Source organism: Pristiophorus japonicus, chromosome 24 (assembly GCF_044704955.1).
Source record: "Pristiophorus japonicus isolate sPriJap1 chromosome 24, sPriJap1.hap1, whole genome shotgun sequence".
Lineage (NCBI taxonomy): Eukaryota > Metazoa > Chordata > Chondrichthyes > Pristiophoridae > Pristiophorus > Pristiophorus japonicus.
The window spans coordinates 16,451,634-16,466,323 of NC_092000.1; the positions used below are offsets into that span (position 1 = coordinate 16,451,634).

The 14,690-nt window shown below is 47.8% G+C and overlaps 1 protein-coding gene across 1 annotated transcript in view; it reads left to right on the forward strand.

Annotated features, from left to right (window-relative positions):
- Window positions 1-5,498: 5,498 nt before the first annotated feature.
- The window catches only part of LOC139237760 (tetraspanin-1-like), a 32,294-nt gene continuing 23,102 nt past the window's right edge, over window positions 5,499-14,690 (forward strand). Inside the window, exons 1-2 of the mRNA XM_070866946.1 lie at window positions 5,499-5,555; window positions 13,071-13,277. Coding sequence (XP_070723047.1) covers window positions 5,499-5,555; window positions 13,071-13,277 — 264 coding nt within the window. The remainder of the gene's footprint in view (window positions 5,556-13,070; window positions 13,278-14,690) is intronic.

Here is a 14,690-nt window from a genome sequence, read left to right on the forward strand (position 1 = left end):
CAGGGAAGGTGGCTCAACCGTGGCTAACAAGGGAAATTAAGGATAATGTTAGATCCAAGGACAAGGCATATAAATTGGCCAGAAAAAGCAGCAAACCTGATGACTGGGAGAAATGTAGAATTCAGCAGAGGAGTACAAAGGGTTTAATTAGGAGGGGGAAAATAGAGTACGAGAGGAAGCTTACCGGGAACATAAAAACTGACTGCAAAAGCTTCTATAGATATGTGAAGAAAAAAAGATTAGTGAAGACAAACGTAGGTCCCTTGCAGTCGGACTCAGGTGAATTAATAATGGGGAACAAAGAAATGGCAGACCAATTGAACAAATACTTTGGTTCTGTCTTCACGAAGGTAGACACAGATGACCTTCCGGATGTGCTAGGGGACCGAGGGTCGAGTGAGGAGGAACTGAAGGATATTCTTATTAGGCGGGAAATTGTGTTGGGGAAATTGATGGGACTGAAGGCCGACAAATCCCCGATGCTTGATTGTCTGCATCCCAGAGTACTTAAGGAGGTGTCCCTAGAAATAGTGGATGCATTGGTGATCATTTTCCAACAGTCTATCGACTCTGGATCAGTTCCTATGGACTGGAGGGTAGCTAATGCAACACCACTTTTAAAAAAATGAGGGAGAGAGTAAACGGGAAATTATAGACCGGTTAGCCTGACATCAGAAATGGGGAAAATGTTGGAATCAATTATTAAGGATGAAATAGCAGCGCATTTGGAAAGCAGTGACAGGATCGGTCCAAGTCAGCATGGATTTGTGAAAGGGAAATCATGCTTGACAAATCTTCTGGAATTTTTTGAGAATGTAACTAGTAGAGTGGACAAGGGAGAACCAGTGGATGTGGTGTATTTGGACTTTCAAAAGGTCTTTGACAAGGTCCCACATAAGAGATTGGTGTGCAAAATCAAAGCACATGGTATTGGGGGTAATGTACTGGCGTGGATAGAGAATTGGTTGGCAGACAGGAAGCAGAGAGTCGGGATAAACGGGTCTTTTTCGGAATGGGAGGCAGCGACTAGTGGAGTGCCGCAGGGCTCAGTGCTGGGACCCCAGCTCTTTACAATATACATTAATGATTTGGATGCAGGAATTGAGTGTAATATCTCCATGTTTGCAGATGGCACTAGGCTGGGTGGCGGTGTGAGCTGTGAGGAGGATGCTAAGAGGCTGTAGGGTGATTTGGACAGCTTAGGTGAGTGGGCAAATGCATGGCAGATGCAGTATAATGTGGATAAATGTGAGGTTATCCACTTTGGTGGCAAAAACAGGAAGGCAGAATATTATTTGAATGGTGGCAGATTAGGAAAAGGGGAGGTGCAACGAGACCTGGGTGTCATGGTTCATCAGTCATTGAAAGTTGGCATGCAGGTACCGCAGGCGGTGAAGGTGGCAAATGGCATGTTGGCCTTCATAGCTAGGGGATTTGAGTGTGGGAGCAGAGAGGTCTTACTGCAGTTGTACAAGGCCTTGGTGAGGCCTCACCTGGAATATTGTGTTCAGTTTTGGTCTCCTAATCTGAGGAAGGACATTCTTGCTATTGAAGGAGTGCAGCGAAGGTTCACCAGACTGATTCCAGGGATGACTGGACTGACATATGAGGAGAGACTGGATCAACTGGGCCTTTATACACTGGAGTTTAGAAGGATGAGAGGGGATCTCATAGAAACATATAAGATTCTGACGGGACGGGACAGGTTAGATGCGGTAAGAATGTTCCCGATGTTGGGGAAGTCCAGAACCAGGGGACACAGTCTTAGGATAAGGGGTAGGCCATTTAGGACTGAGATGAGGAGAAACTTCTTCACTCAGAGAGTTGTTAACCTGTGGAATTCCCTGCCGCAGAGAGTCGTTGAGGCCAGTTCATTGGATATATTCAAGAAGGAGTTAGATATGGCCCTTACGGCTAAAGGGATCAAGGGATACGGGTAGAAAGCGGGAAAGGGGTACTGAGGTGAATGATCAGCCATGATCATGTTGAATGGTGGTGCAGGCTCGAAGGGCTGAATGGCCTACTTCTGCACCTATTTTCTAGGTTTCTATGTTTCTATGTGTCAGCAGTTCCAGAAACCAGCCTCTTCAACTTGATCACCCACTTGTTCCGGGTCGCAGATCAGTCATGATCTCATTGAATGGCGGAACAGGCTCGAGGGGCTGAATGGCCTCCCCCTGTTCCTATATTGGCAGCACCCAACCATTAGCTTTAGTGGCAATTTAAAAATGCCAACTGGTGCCATAAGAACATGAGAAATAGAAGCAGGAGTAGGCCCCACAGCCCCTCGAGCCTGCCCCTCTAGACTCCCCAGCCAGGGGGAAACATCCTCCCTGCATCTACACGGTCAAGCCCTGTAAGAATATTGCATGTTTCAATGAGATGACCTCTCATTCTTCTAAACTCTAGAGAATATAGGCCTAATCTACTCAATCTCACCTCATCGGACAATCCCCCCAGGAATCAGTCTGGTAAACCTTCGTTGCACTCCCTCAATGGCAAGTACATCCTTCCTTAGGTAAAGAGTCCAAAACTGTGCACAATACTCCAGGTGCGGTCTCACCAGGGCCCTATATAATTGCAGTAAGACTCTTATACTCAAATCCTCTTGTAATAAAGGCCAACATTATAACTCAGATTATATCCAGTGTTGTACTTTGCAATGTCAGCAAGCAGGAAACAAATATTCCTGTTCCTTGTTGATAATTGTGTTTTCAATAGCAACTAGTGCTGTTAAAACTCTGTCCATAATTTATTCAGGGGCAAAGGAAGGTTATAGATGTTTGAACCCCATAAGAATCAGTCTTTTTGTTATCCATCTGAGGTACTACAACTACATCTTGATTGACAGTCATTCATTTTAGGTTCCATTTATTGTGAAATTAATGATAACTTAAGTTCACGGACTATAAACTGAGATCAGATATATCTTTATTGTGAAGGCAATGAACCAGACTGGTAGTCTCATCCGTGAACCGGCCAGACCGAAGACCAATTGTCAACCATTCAAGGATTCCCAGGGGCACATGCAAGACAGGCAGATTAACTGTTACCCATGCTATTGTCCTGACCATCGATTCCCTCTCTGCTTTTCTCCATCCCCCCCTGTGAAGAGGTTTGTGCGCTGGCTCAGTTGATATAAGGAACTCGCTGTGTAACAATTAAGGGAAAGCAAATCGTGAGGAGGATACAAAAAAAATCTGCAAAGGGATATAGACAGGCTAAGTGAGTGGGCAAACATTTGGCAGATGGAGTATAATGTGGGAAATTGTGAGGTTATCCACTTTGACAGAAAACATAGAAAAGAAAATTATAATTTAAATGGAGAAAAATTGCAAAGTGCTGCAGTACAGAGGGACCTGGGCGTCCTTGTACATGAAACACAAAAAGTGAATATGCAGGTTCAGCAAGTAATCAGGAAGGCAAATGGAATGTTGGTCTTTATTGCAAGGGGATAGAGTATAAAAGCAGTGAAGTCCTGCTACAACTGTACAGGGTATTGGTGAGGCCACATCTGGAGTACTGCATAGTTTTTGTCTTCATATTTAAGAAAGGATATTCTTGCATTGGAGGCTGTTCAGAGAAGGTTCATTAGGTTGATTCCGGAGATGAGGGGGTTGACTTATAAAGGTAGGTTGGGCCTCTACTCATTGGAGTTCAGAAGAATGAGAGGTGATCTTATCAAAACATATAAGACAATGAGGGGGCTCGACAAGCTGGATGCAGAGAGGATATTTCCACTCATAGGGGAAACTAAAATTAGGGGGTATAGTCTCAGATGAGGAATTTCTTCTCTGAGGGTTGTAAATCTATGGAATTCTCTGCGCCAGAGAGCTGTGGAGACTGGGTCATTGAATATATTTAAGGCAGAGATAGCCAGATTTTTGAACGATAAGGGAGTAAAGGGTTATGGTGAGCGGGCAGGGAAATGGAGCTGAGTCCATGATCACATCAGCCATGATCTTATTAAATGACGGAGCAGGAACGAGGGGCCAGGTGGCCTACTCCTGCTCCTATTTCTTATGTTCTTATGTTATGTTCTTAAAGGCAATCTATATCACGCACCCATCTTGCAGATAAACCAAAACTGCCTAATCCGTCACTTGAAACAAACGTAATAGCTTAACTCCTCCACGTTATCTTAATAGTCCCACTTGATACGGAGTTGTGGCTGGGAGATCCCAGGATCAATCTCTTGTACATGCTAAATAAAAAACCTTGTATCTGTGACATAACCGCCGACTGCCTAGAAGGACAAGGGCAGCAGGCGCATGGGAGCACCACCACCTCCACTTTCCCCTCTAAGTCGCATGCCATCCCAACTTGGAAATATAATTGGCCGTTCCTTCATCGTCGCTGGGTCAAAATCCTGCAACTCCCTCCCTAACAGCACTGTGGGAACACCTTCAGCACACGAACTACAGCGGTTCAAGAAGGTAACTCACCACCACCTTCCCAGGGGCAATTAGGAATGGGCAATAAATGACGGCCTTGCCAACAACGCCCACATCCCAGGAACTAATTTTTAAAAATAAGACCATTAACTGTTTATGTTGTCTGCATTATGAGAGGTTTCCGTGATCCAGTTTGAATAAATTCAAATTCAGATGTTAGTTTGCATGTATCTCCTTTGCATCATACATGATTATAATTGTTGCTGATTGAATCATTGTTTTCACGCACAAAGAGATGGAAATTCGGTCTTCTGCCGTCCATGTTAGCGCCCTGGAGGTGCGGCAATAGAGGCAGTAAACACTTGCACCCAGGCGGCCAGCTTCCAGCCCCCTGCCGGGATATTCGGTTCTGGTATCGGCGGGGCACGGAGCATTACCGCCCGGGAGAGACGAGTCGGTGTGCAACGCCCCTGGTTGCAACACCGGCTCAACTTTTGGTTCGCGCCTGACCCTCAGCGCCCCCTGGCGGGACTGCCTGTGAAAGTGGGCGGTCCGAGCTGTAGCGGCCGCAGTGAGGGAAGTAATGTCGACCGCGGGTAAGTGTGATTGTTTTTTTTAAAAACTTTGGTGGGTTTTATTCCAGTTTTTCCCCCCGCCTCTTATTACGGCGCTCCGAGTCCGGTTCTTTAGCTCGGGATTTTCACTTGCTCAGCCGGCCTAGCGCCCTAAAAGAGGTGTGGAATGCCTCCCTTAGCGCTCCGCTCCACATTCTGGGCCCAGCTGATGAATTTTGCGGCGGCAGACACAAACCATTTGCCGGCGCAAAATTTACCGTTCGGCCCGGGACACCATCCCAACTGCGACGCGAACGAATTTCCACCCCGAACTGTTTGATAATTAGAAACTGCTTGGCAGGGCCATGGTCGTAACTAGTAAATTCTTAACAGGTCTATCTCTATGAGACCGCCAAGGAAGAAAAGTCTGAAGGGGATTGTTTGCTGCTTAAGATGATGGTAAAGATATGACTTCTCTTTCATAAAAGTTATGGGGGAAAAAAAATGTCTTTCCTTTTTAATTTTCAGATAACACAACATAAAACAGAAGATGGGGTGTTTCAAATTTTTGAAGATAATGATGTTCTGCGTCAACTTCATCATCCTCGTAAGTAGCCTGATGACGAAGGGGCTGAACTTGCCCCATTGCTCAGTGCCAGTGAGCGCCGTCGGCCAGCGATAACGGTGCGCTGATGAGTGAGCGCGCGGGAGAGGTGGTCACATCGACGTGAGCGTGATTTGTCCCCAGGGCTCCGCCGGCGAAATGCAATGTGCGCCGCGATTAGCACGCCGCTCGTTCATCGGTGACATCATCGCCATGTGTATGTCGCTCATGGTCTAAACGGCTGTACTAATACCTGTCCTCCTGTATGGCTCAGAGACATGAACCATGTACAGTAGACATCTCAAGACGCTGGAGAAATACCACCAACGATGTCTCCACAAGATCCTGCAAATCTCCTGGGAGGACAGACGCACCAACGTTAGCGTCCTCGGCCAGGCCAACATCCCCAGCATCGAAGCACTGACCACACTTGATCAGCTCCGCTGAGCAAGCCACACTGTCCACATGTCCGATACAAGACTCCCAAAGCAAGCGTTCAACTTAGAAATCCTACACGGCAAGCGAGCCCAAGGTGGGCAGATGAAACATTACAAGGACACCCTCAAAGTCTCCCTGATAAAGTGCAACATCCCCACTGACACCTGGGAATCCCTGGCCAAAGACCGCCCTAAGTGGAGGAAGTGTATCCAGGAGGGCGCTGAGCACCTCGAGTCTCATCGCCGAGAGCGTGCAGAAATCAAGCGCAGGCAGCGAAAAGAGCGGGCGGCAAACAAGACTCCCCACTACCCTTTACCTCAACGACTATCTGTCCCACCTGTGACAGGGACTGAGGTTCTCGTATTGGACTGTGCAGCCACCTAAGGACTCTCGAGTAAAGCAAGTATTCCTCGATTCCGAGGGACTGCCTATGATGATGATGATGAACGTGCTGACCCCCTTCTCGCCCCCGCGCCGACTGCTTTGTACTCTTTGGGGGAAATTGCCCCGCGGGACACGAGGTTGGCGATGCCCACCGACAGCTTCTCGGAGCGAGTAGCCGTGACGCCCCGACCGCCCTTAAAGGGGAGGTGTTAGTGCGGCAGCCGGTATCTTTTTTATGTCGGCCTGACAATGGCGGCCACTAGTGTGGCCGGGCCGCCAACGTGCAGCAGGGGTGCCGGGCCGCGAGCCCGGCCGACACCCTCCCTGGTAGCCCAGTGGGAGCCACGAAAGAGGCTGCAGACTTCACGGCGGACTTCCCCTTTTAAAGGGGCGGGACCTTGTGAGGTATCAGTGGGTCACAGCACGTCCACGCCGCGCTGACGAGCTGAGCGTAGCGTCTCGCGAGAGCGCTCTGTTAGCACAATAACATATTTTTTCCCCACAAAGAGCCCAGATCCTTTCCCGAGCCGGCAATAAATAAAAAGTGGAATTCAAATTATGCACTGCAAACCCAGTGTGGGGCAAATTCAGCCCCGATGTCACTGCAATTTCTTGGTGCTGCTATTTGAACAATGAGGTGTAGAATCATATAGTGACAGTCACAGGTTTGATGCCCAGACTCCAGAGCCCCCCAGTAGGCGAGAGAAAATGATAGGGAAGATTCTTGTAAGAGGATTTGAGTACAGGAGCAAGGATGTCTTACTACAGTTATACAGGGCATTGGTGAGACCGCACCTGGAGAATTGTATACAGTTTTGGTCTCCTTACCCAAGAAAGGATATAGTTGCCATAGAGGGAGTGCAGCGAAGGTTCAGCAGACTGATTCCTGGTATGAGTTCAAAACACCAGTTCAAACTGTCACAGGACAGAGAGTGGAGAGCACCAGTTCAAACTGTCACAAGAGCATCCAGTCGTGCCCCGGTAACTGCCCCCAAAGGAAGTGGAGTGTGGGAAATTGCACTCCGCTTCCATTGAGGGGTGGTAAGGCCAATTCTGCGGCGGGAGCAGGACTTCCACGCTGGGGGCTAAAATTCCCTGCCCCAGAAGATTACCGCCCCCAAGATGGGAGCCTGTGCGGGGAGGTAGAGGGAAGTTGAGGGGAGATGGGGGCGGGGGATGAAGGGGAGAGTGGTGGAGGTGTGGGAGGGGGACAGAGAAACTCAGGGCAGGGGACAGGAGGGGCCACATTGCAGCGGAGGTCTGGGGGGCGAAGTGTGTTGGAGGGGCGGGCCTGGGAGCTCTGTGCCTCGGTGCGGGGAGTGTTCAGAGTGGGTTGGACGGGTTGACTGCGCAGATGGCGGTTGGTGGATGTGGTGTGGTTGGCGTCGCGGGGACGTGGCTCCGGGGTGGCCGGGGCTGGGGGCTCGACATCCGGGGAGGATTCTGACGGGACGGGGCGGGTTGGGTGTGGGGGGTGTTCCGGTGTTGGGTGGGTCCGGAGCCGGTGGGGGGGCACGATCTTGGGATGGGATGTTTGGGGCTGGGATGGGGAGAGACTTTTTCACTCGGGGAGTTGTTGGCCTGTGGGGTTCCCTGCCGCGGAGAGTAGTTGATGCAAGTTCATTGGATGTGTTCGGGAGGGAGTTGGATGTGGTCCTTGCGGCTGGGGCGGGGGTCGGGGGGGTATGGAGCGGGCTTGGGGGGGGGAGGTGCTGTGGTGGGTGATCAGCCATGATCTTGTTGAATGGCGGTGCAGGCTCGAAGGGCCGAATGGCCGACTCCTGCTCCTATTTTCTATGTTTTTATTCTTAAAAGTTCAAGCATTGCGTGCGGCAGATAGAATATAATGCATCTACTGTGTACTACATGCTGCTCTCCCAATACTTTCCATCCAGTTCCTTTCTGTAAATTTTCTTCAAATTTAGCTTTGTTTTTCTAATTTCCCATGCCATATCCTTTCTCTTTTCAGCCCAAATCTATTTATCACAAAACTGAGCTGCAGAACTTCCTGGAGAGAAGATATTATATGCCTTTATTCACGCACAGACCTATTTCTGTGCAGCAGAGTGGTTATGTTACTGGACGAGTAATCCAGAGGCCTGGACTAATAATCCGGAGACAGGAGTTTAAATCCCACCATGGCAGCTGGGGAATTTAAAATTCCGCGAATTAAATAAATCTGGAATTAAAAAGCTGCTATCACTCATGGTGACCATGAAACTACCGGATTGTTGTAAAAATCCATCTGGTTCACCAATGTCCTTTAGGGAAGGAAATCTGCCATCCTTACCCGGTCTGGCCGATGTGTGACCCCAGACCCACAGCAATGTGGTTGACTCTAAACTGCCTCAGCGAGACACTCAGTTATACCAAACCGCTACAACAAAGTCAGCACTGTGGGTGCACCTTCACTACACGGACTGCAGCGGTTCAAGGCGGCGGCTCACCACCACCTTCCTAAGGGCAATTAGGGATGGGCAATAAATCCCAGCCTTGCCAGCTGAGTCCACATCCCTCAAACAATAAAAAATAAAAAAACCTTTTCTGCTGTTGTTAGTAAAGAACCTTGGATACTTACAGCACAGAACTACTCCATTCGCCCATCGTGCCTGTGCTGAGACTTTGCTAAAGCAATCCAAAACTAGTCTGGGTTCCTTGTATCTTCCTCTACTTCAATCGTTTATCCACTTTACCCTTAAAAGTCGCAAATTCCTCTGGCTCAGTCACCAAGCAATTAAGAAACCAAATGGTATGTTGGCCTTTATTACAAGAGGATTTGAGTACAAGAGTAAAGACGTCTTACTACAATTATACAGGGCCCTGGTGAGACCGCACCTGGAGTATTGTGTACAGTTTGAGTCTCCTTACCTAAGGAAGGATATACTTGCCATAGAGGGAGTGCAGCGAAGGTTCACCAGACTGATTCCTGGGATGGGAGGATTGTCCTATGAAGAGAGATTGAGTAGACTAGGCCTATATTCTCTAGAGATTAGAAGAATGAGAGGCGATCGCATTGAAACTTACAAAATTATTACAGGGCTTGACAGGGTAGATGCAGGGAGGATGTTTCCTCTGGTTGGGGAGTCTACCATTTAGGACTGAGATGATGAGAAATTTCTTCACTCAGAGGGTGGTGAATCTTTGGAATTCTCTACCCCAGAGGACTGTGGATGGTCAGTCGTTGAGTACATTCAAGGCTGAGATCGATTCATTTCTGGATATTAAGGGAATCATGGGATATGGGGATAGTGCAGGAAACTGGAGTTGAGGTGGAAGATCAGCCATGATGTTATTGAATGGCAGATCAGGCTCGAGAGGCCGAATGGCCGACTCCTGTTCCTAATTCTTATGTTCACTCCTGGAAGCAGACATGACACCCCAGTGACAAGGGGTGATCAATTTAAATCAATCTGCAGAAAAAATTCATCATGTGTAAATGAAATTCATACATTACGCTGTCGGAGAAGCTCCTCAGACCATTATCTAACTGGAAGAACAAAAGTTCTCTGGAAAAGCCCATATTATGTACAAAGCAGTGAAACATGTTTGACCAGGCTCAGGGTGGTCCTCGCTGATTAAATCATATGTACTCCCAGCCATTTCTCATAGGGAAGGAGAAATTATGAATGTTGTATGTGCAGCACTGACGAGATTTGTTTGACCCATAGTACAGAAGATGACTGCATGTGGTTTTGTGGGTTGTTAATTCTGGAAATACCCGTTAAATGTGCTAGGGAACAGAATGAGTGTAAATGCATTGTATTCCTGGACTGATTATGTGCCTGGTGTTCCCACTCTTCCACTGCACAAACAAAATCCAGCCTCAAGCATAACAGCTTTTAGTTTTTCTTAATTAAAAGGAAGTTTTTTGAAATTGTATCAACTGACAGTGATCCTTATGACATAGTTAAACATACATATGTAAACATTGTGTGCAGAATGTAGATTGTGGGAGTGGAGGGAGCGAGCCCATAAAGTGTACAGCATATTTGAAGAGAATATTAAACAGCTTGTATTTATATAGCATCTTTAACGCAGCAAAATGTCCCAAGGTGCTTCACAGGAGTGTTGTAAGACGAAAAAAATTTGACACCGAGCCACATGAGAAGATATTTGAGCAGGTGACCAAAAGCTTGGTCAAAAGGGGTAGGTTTTGTTGTGTCCTTTCACACTACTGTAAATCAACACGAGGCACATACTGGAGACAAGGTCACTCTGTGACCTGTACCTTTATTCACAGGACCAAGAAGTGATGACCCTGCGTGGAACCTCCCTTTATATCCCCGAATGACCAGGTGAGGAGTGTCTCCCACAAGTTCACCCCTTGTGGTCAAGGTGTGCATTTCTTACGTGTATACAGTGTACAGTGTTGTTACATGAAGGTTACAAACATGACATCACCTCCCCCAAACGTTTTGGGTCAAAGATTGAGTCTTTCAGGCAGTCGACGCTCTCTCGTGGAGCGCCGCAGTTGGGGCTCTGGTTGTTGAGCCTTAGCATGCGTCTTTGTCACCTGTAATGATTTCAGCCTGTCCGGGCTGACCGCAGGGACTGTGCATGCTGCTGAAGGTTCCTGTTGCTCGTTCACTGGCCACTAGTGGTGTGGGCAGTATCTCATGATTTTCCTCAGGTTCCTCAGTGTTCATGCTGAACCTTTTTTTTTAAAACTTGGTCCAGATGCTTGTGGCATATCTGTCCATTGTTAAGTCTGACCACTATGACCCTACCTATTCCCCTCTTTGCCAATTACAGTACCCTCAAGCCACTTGGGCCCCAAAGCGTGATTAAGAACAAATACAGGGTCATCGATTTCTATCCATTTCCCCTTTGAGTTACGGTCATGGCACTCATTTTGGGACTGGCGCTTGCCTTCGACAATGTCTGACAGGACTGAATGAATGAGGGACAGCCGAGTTTTAAGTGTACGTTTCATGAGTAGTTCTGCTGGCGGGATTCCCGTGAGCGAATGCGGTCAGGACCTGTAGGCCAGCAGGAGGCGCGATAGGCGGTATTGAAGGGAGGGTCCTTGAATCCGGAGCATGCCTTGTTTTATGATTTGGACCGCACATTCCGCCTGGCCATTGGTAGCTGGCTTGAACGGTGCTGTCCTGAGATGTTTGATGCCATTACCCGACATGAACTCCCGGAATTCATAGCTAGTGAAGCACGGGCCGTTGTCGCTAACCAGGATGTCTGGCAAGCCGTGGGTCGCAAAGATCGCACGCAGACTCTCCACTGTGGTGGATGTCGTGCACGAATTCAATATGATGCACTCGATCCATTTCGAGTACGCATCAACAACAATGAGGAACATTCCGCGTAATCTACGTGAATATGTGACCATGGGCCAGGGCCACGGGCTGAGTGGGGCCTCCCTGGGGGCATTGCCCAGCTGGGTGCTCGCTGTGGAGTTCCCTGATGAATGCTTCCCTTCCCTTCTGAGGCATGACTACCCGGCTGCCCCACAGTAGGCAGTCGGCTTGGATGGAGAGTTCATCCATCCGTCTGTGAAACGGTCTGACCTCTTCAGGGCATGCTCAGTGTGTGGGCACCCAATCCCCAGTCAGGACACATTTCTTAATCAAAGATAGGAGGGGATCTCTGTTTGTCCAGATTTTGATCTGGTGGCCTGTGATGGGGGAGCCTACGCTGTCAAAAGCATCGACAGCCATGACCATCTCAGCGCTTTGCTCCGCTGCCCCCTCAGTGGTGGCCAGTGGAAGCCTGCTGAGCGCGTAAGCGCAATTTTCGGTGCCTGGCCGGTGCCGTATGGTGTAGTCATACTCAGACAGTGTGAGTGCCCATCTCTGTATGCGAGCTGACGCTTTGTCATTGACAGCTTTGCTGTCAGACAACAGGGATGTTAACGGTTTGTGGTCCGTTTCTAACTCGAACCTTCTGCCAAAAAGGTGCTGGTGCATCTTTTTCACCCCGTAGACACATGCGAGTGCTTCCTTTTCAATCATCCCATCCTTGTTGCCAAATGTTGTGTCCTTACACACTACTGTAAATCAACACGAGGCACATGCTGGAGACAAGGTCACAGGACCAAGAAATGACCACTCTGCATGGGACCTCCCTTTATATACCTGAATGACCAGGTGAGGAGTGTCTCTCACAAGTTCACCCCCTGTGGTCAAGGTGTGCATTTTTTAGGTGTATACAGTGTACAGTGTTGTTACATGAAGGTTACAGTTACATGAAGGTTACAAACATGACAGGTTTTAAGGAGGAGGCGGAGAGGTTTAGGGAGGGAGTTCTAGAGCTTGTGGTGCAGGCAACTGAAGGCACGGCCACTAATGGTTGATCAATTATAATCAGGGATGTTCAAGATGCCAGAATTAGAGGAATGTAGATATCTTGGGAGGTTGTGGGGCTGGAGGAGATTACAGAAATAGGGAGAAACAAGGTCATGAAGCGAAAAATAAGGATGAGAATTTTGCAATTGAGACGTTGCTTAACCGGCAGCCAATGTAGGTCAGCGAACACAGGGGCAATGGGTAAGCGGGACTGGGTGCGAGTTAGGACACAAGCAGCCGAGTTTTGGATCACCTCCAGTCTGCATAGGATAGAACATGGGAGGCCAGCCAGGAGTTATATTTACCATGGACTGATCTAGAAATAAGATGCAATCTTTCACTAATGTATCAACTCTAATTCACCAACTCTAATGCCACTCTCTTTTGCCTTTTCCAGCTCGGAGGCGGCGCTGTATTGGGAGTAGGAATCTGGATCAAGGTGGATGGTGGGTCCTTCCTCGATATCCTGGCCAAACTGGCCCCAGAGCTTCAGCAAATGGTGCAGGTGGGCTATCTCTGCATCGCAATCGGGAGCTTCTTGGTCATCGTTGGCTTCTTGGGTTGCTATGGAGCGATGAAGGAAAACAAGTGCATGTTGATGATCGTGAGTAAAGCCTTCTTCTTTGTTGTAACTCAGGCTCCTGCTCATCGGGGAACAAAATAAGGCAGAAGATCTGTTTACTGGCTCAGCTGCTGAGATGCTCAGCAGAGCCACACAGGTCAGCAACATCTCTTGCTCGGTTACTGTTCTGTAGTGAGTTAGCTGGCCCCCGCGGAAACAGCGATTAGGATCTTCCAATTGCCCCCAGGACTCCCACATTAATAAAAGACTTGCATTTATATAGTGCCTTTCATGACCATCGGACGTCTCAAATCGCACAGCAAACTCCCACAACCAGTAACATGATGGTGACCAGATCATCTGTTTTTGTTATGTTGATTGAGGGATAAATATTATCCAGGACACCAGGCACCCTCAGTACTGCACTGGGAGTGTCAACTTAGATTTATGTGCTCAAGTCCCTGGAGTGGGACTTGAAACCACAACCTTCTGACTCAGCAGACGAGTTGTGCTACCCACTGAGCCACAGCTGACACGCAATCTCAATGAGAAAGGACACGAGGACAGCTAAGGCACAAAATGCAAACATCACAAGAGTAGGAAGTGTTTTTCTAACATTAAATTTGTGACTGCCGGCAGCACGTTCTACCCTGTAATAGGAATTCTGTACCACTAACTTAGTTATCATTATGGCTCAAATAAATCAAGAAATTTCACATGTGCAGAGGTCATACCTTCACATATACGAGATATGTATGTTGGTGTGGTATTAACAAGAAGGTCGCAGATTGAATTCCTTGCTGATCAAACGGCCTGTCAAATATGGATGTCAGATGAGGGAAGAATCAGTCTCAGCTTTTAGGCTTTTATAGTCAAATAACCCACTGACACTCATTGTCTGGCTCACAGTGAAGGTTGCCTTTTAGGTGAGCTAGCAGTGGCTAATATCCACACCATTGCTCCTGTGTATGGAACATCACAGTGACCACTTGGAACATAGTCCCCTATATAAGCTGAAGTTCGAATTCATAATGCACCTTTACTTACTGAACTTGGGTGCTGGGTCACATATTCGGCCATAGAGGGGGAGAGAGAGAGAGAAAGAGAGAAAAGGATAGGGAAAGAAAGCAAGAGCGAGCGAGAGAGAGATATCTTTTCAGTAAAAAAAAGACTTGTTTCTACAGCGCCTTTCAGAACCTCAGGACAAAGCGTTTCACAGCCAGTGAAGTACATTTGAAGTGTAGTCACTGTCGTGAGTCTGTTGACAAGTTCTGCAAGTGTTTGTATGTGCACAGTAACTACTGGAGTTAAAGCATTGACGCATCGGTCCACTTGATTGCCTCCGGCTATAATTTGTTGTTACTTTACCAAATTATACATAATGAAAATGTTTTTATAGTACCTTGGATTTCCCAAGGTACCAATCTATCAAGAGACAGAAGTATTAATTTTTTT